Below are 2,204 nucleotides of genomic sequence, written 5' to 3'. Positions count from 1 at the left end.
TTGCCCGAGCAGAAAACAGGACAACGTAACTTTAAAAAAACCTTGAAAATGTGGGCTATGAAAAATAAAGAGCTAACTTCTATCCCCCATTAACCCACTGATCAAAACATTACACGCACATTGAACTGTGTTTTTACGGTGGTGGTGGTCCCTCGCTAAATATTCAGCTTGTGATTCCCCCTGGTGTTTTTAGTGAGAGGAGTTACCAGTTTAGTAACGGCGGGGAGGAAATCGCCTCGGAATCTCTGGAGGTGGCCCCCTAGAAAGATCGCCGGGAGGGGAGGAGCCCTGATTGTCCTAGAAGAAAAGCATGGCCCCATCCGGGAAGTCAAGGCTTGCCGGGAGGCTGGGTTGGCGGCTCTGGGTCCGGGAGGTGGCAGACGCGGGAGTGGCCAACCGCAGAGCAGGGGCCTGTGTGGGTGGAGGGGGCTCAGTGTGTGCAAGTGAAAGGCGCGCCGACAGACGGACACGCGTGGGCTCCGACCTCTCCCCACCTCGCGTGGGTTCGGGGCTCAAACTGCCCGGGGGCCATCCTTGCCTGGCAGGCGCAGCGACCGCCCGAGATCTGCTCCACCAACGACCCGCGCCGCTGCTAGCCGGGAGCTCTGGGCCTCGCCGGGCGCGGCAGCCCCTCCCCTCCCGAGCCCGCGCTTCCGCCCGAGACCCGGCGGCGGCCGTGACCGTGGCCGAGCCGCGCCTTCCGCCTGCGCCTGGGAGCTGCCGCCACCCGCCCGCGCCCCTGCGCGCCGCGCCTACAGGCCGCGCCAAGAGGTTGCTCCCGGGCCCAAGGGCCTCAGCCACGCACCAAAGACCCCCTCGGAGCTGGACACTAGGAGGGGTCGGCCAGTTCCGCGTCGCTCCCGCTCGGGATGGGCCACTCGGCACCTGCGGCCGCTCGGGAACCCTGACTTGGCGGGGCCATGGCCGGCGTCCGCCGCCGCGGCGAGCTGGGAGGGAGAACAGAGTCAGCGGAGGCTCCTTCCTCTCCCGGAGTCGCAGCGACAGAGGAGGGCCCGACCCCCAAGCGCAGACCGGCGGGACCCTCGCAGGGGACCAACTACATCCCAGACCTCCTGCAGCCACCAGCACGTTGGGGGCGCCAGTACTAGCGCTGTGAGCTCGTAGTGGGACTTTTCCGTTGTCGTCCTAAAGACCATCCGCCGAAGGTGTCTTCCCGCTTAAACAAAGTCTGGCGTGGAAGACGGTTCTCCTTCTTCCACTTCCTCCCTTCCCCCACTCACTTTAGTTCATCTGTTTCTTGCCATCTTCCCAAAAGGGCCAATGAACAAAATGAGTGAACCCAAAATGAGTGAACAAGTTAAGATCCTGCAAAGTGTGTGTGTGTGTGTGTGTGTGTGTGTGTGTGTGTGTGTGTGTGTGTGAGAGAGAGAGAGAGAGAGAGAGAGAAATGGTAGGAGGGTGGGAGAAAATAATAAAAATAAAATCAGAAATACCTGGGTATTTAACAATGACACACACGTTCCCAGCCTGCTAGCAGTCTCGGCTATGTCCGAGTAGGGACAAATTTTGCACAGTTATAGGAAGAATTTTCACACACACAGGCGTCAGTGGCAGCTTGGGGGTATCCAGGAGCTTTCTTCTCCGTATTTATTTTACTTTTCTGTAGCATATTCATATCCTCATCGAAGGGACTGGAGAAGTAATGCGCTGTTGGGAGACCATTCCTGAACACAACTGTGGCAGCTTCCCGGGGAGGATAGCCTTTGTCACCTATGTATAGGTCACTAGACCCTGCTCAAGGTATGATACGAGGGGACAGGTGCTTCAGGGACTTGGCCGAACGCTACCTTGTGCTCTAATGAATATCCTCACCCCGACGGAGGACGAATGCTCCTCTTAAGGGTGAGGTGGGTTGCTGAATAGGAAGGTGAAAAACATAAACTGAACCTTTAGAGTATCCTAGACCCCGCCCCAACTCCCACCCATCCCCAGCCTTCACCAAAGTAGCTTCAGATTCCTCTTCACGATAAAACATCCTCTCCTTCGCTTGCTGAACCCCTGCATTAAAACGCGGCGGTCAGAGCTGAGTGCAGAAAACAGGCTCTGTGAGAGTCCTTTCGCTACTGCGTAGTCATGGAATATTCTTTTATTCAGGCCTCTTCTAGTTGATTCTAACCGGATTCGGGCTATTGTTCTCCCGACCACCGATAGGGGGCAGCAGATACCCTGCGAAGCCCCGGCGA

General features: G+C 57.4%; 1 protein-coding gene across 1 annotated transcript; it reads left to right on the top strand.

The window, feature by feature from the left end:
• Positions 1-310: 310 nt before the first annotated feature.
• On the top strand, positions 311-1,980 carry LOC125096327 (translation initiation factor IF-2-like). The gene is made up of 2 exons (XM_047723240.1): positions 311-1,089; positions 1,650-1,980. The coding sequence occupies exons 1-2, from the start codon at positions 311-313 to the stop codon at positions 1,687-1,689; spliced, it is 819 nt and encodes a 272-aa protein (XP_047579196.1). The 3' UTR covers positions 1,690-1,980.
• The last annotated feature ends 224 nt before the right edge of the window (positions 1,981-2,204 follow it).

Source organism: Lutra lutra, chromosome 1, assembly GCF_902655055.1.
Source record: "Lutra lutra chromosome 1, mLutLut1.2, whole genome shotgun sequence".
Lineage (NCBI taxonomy): Eukaryota > Metazoa > Chordata > Mammalia > Carnivora > Mustelidae > Lutra > Lutra lutra.
The sequence above is the reverse complement of the archived record's forward strand: the minus strand, read 5'-3'. Positions and strand labels throughout refer to the sequence as shown.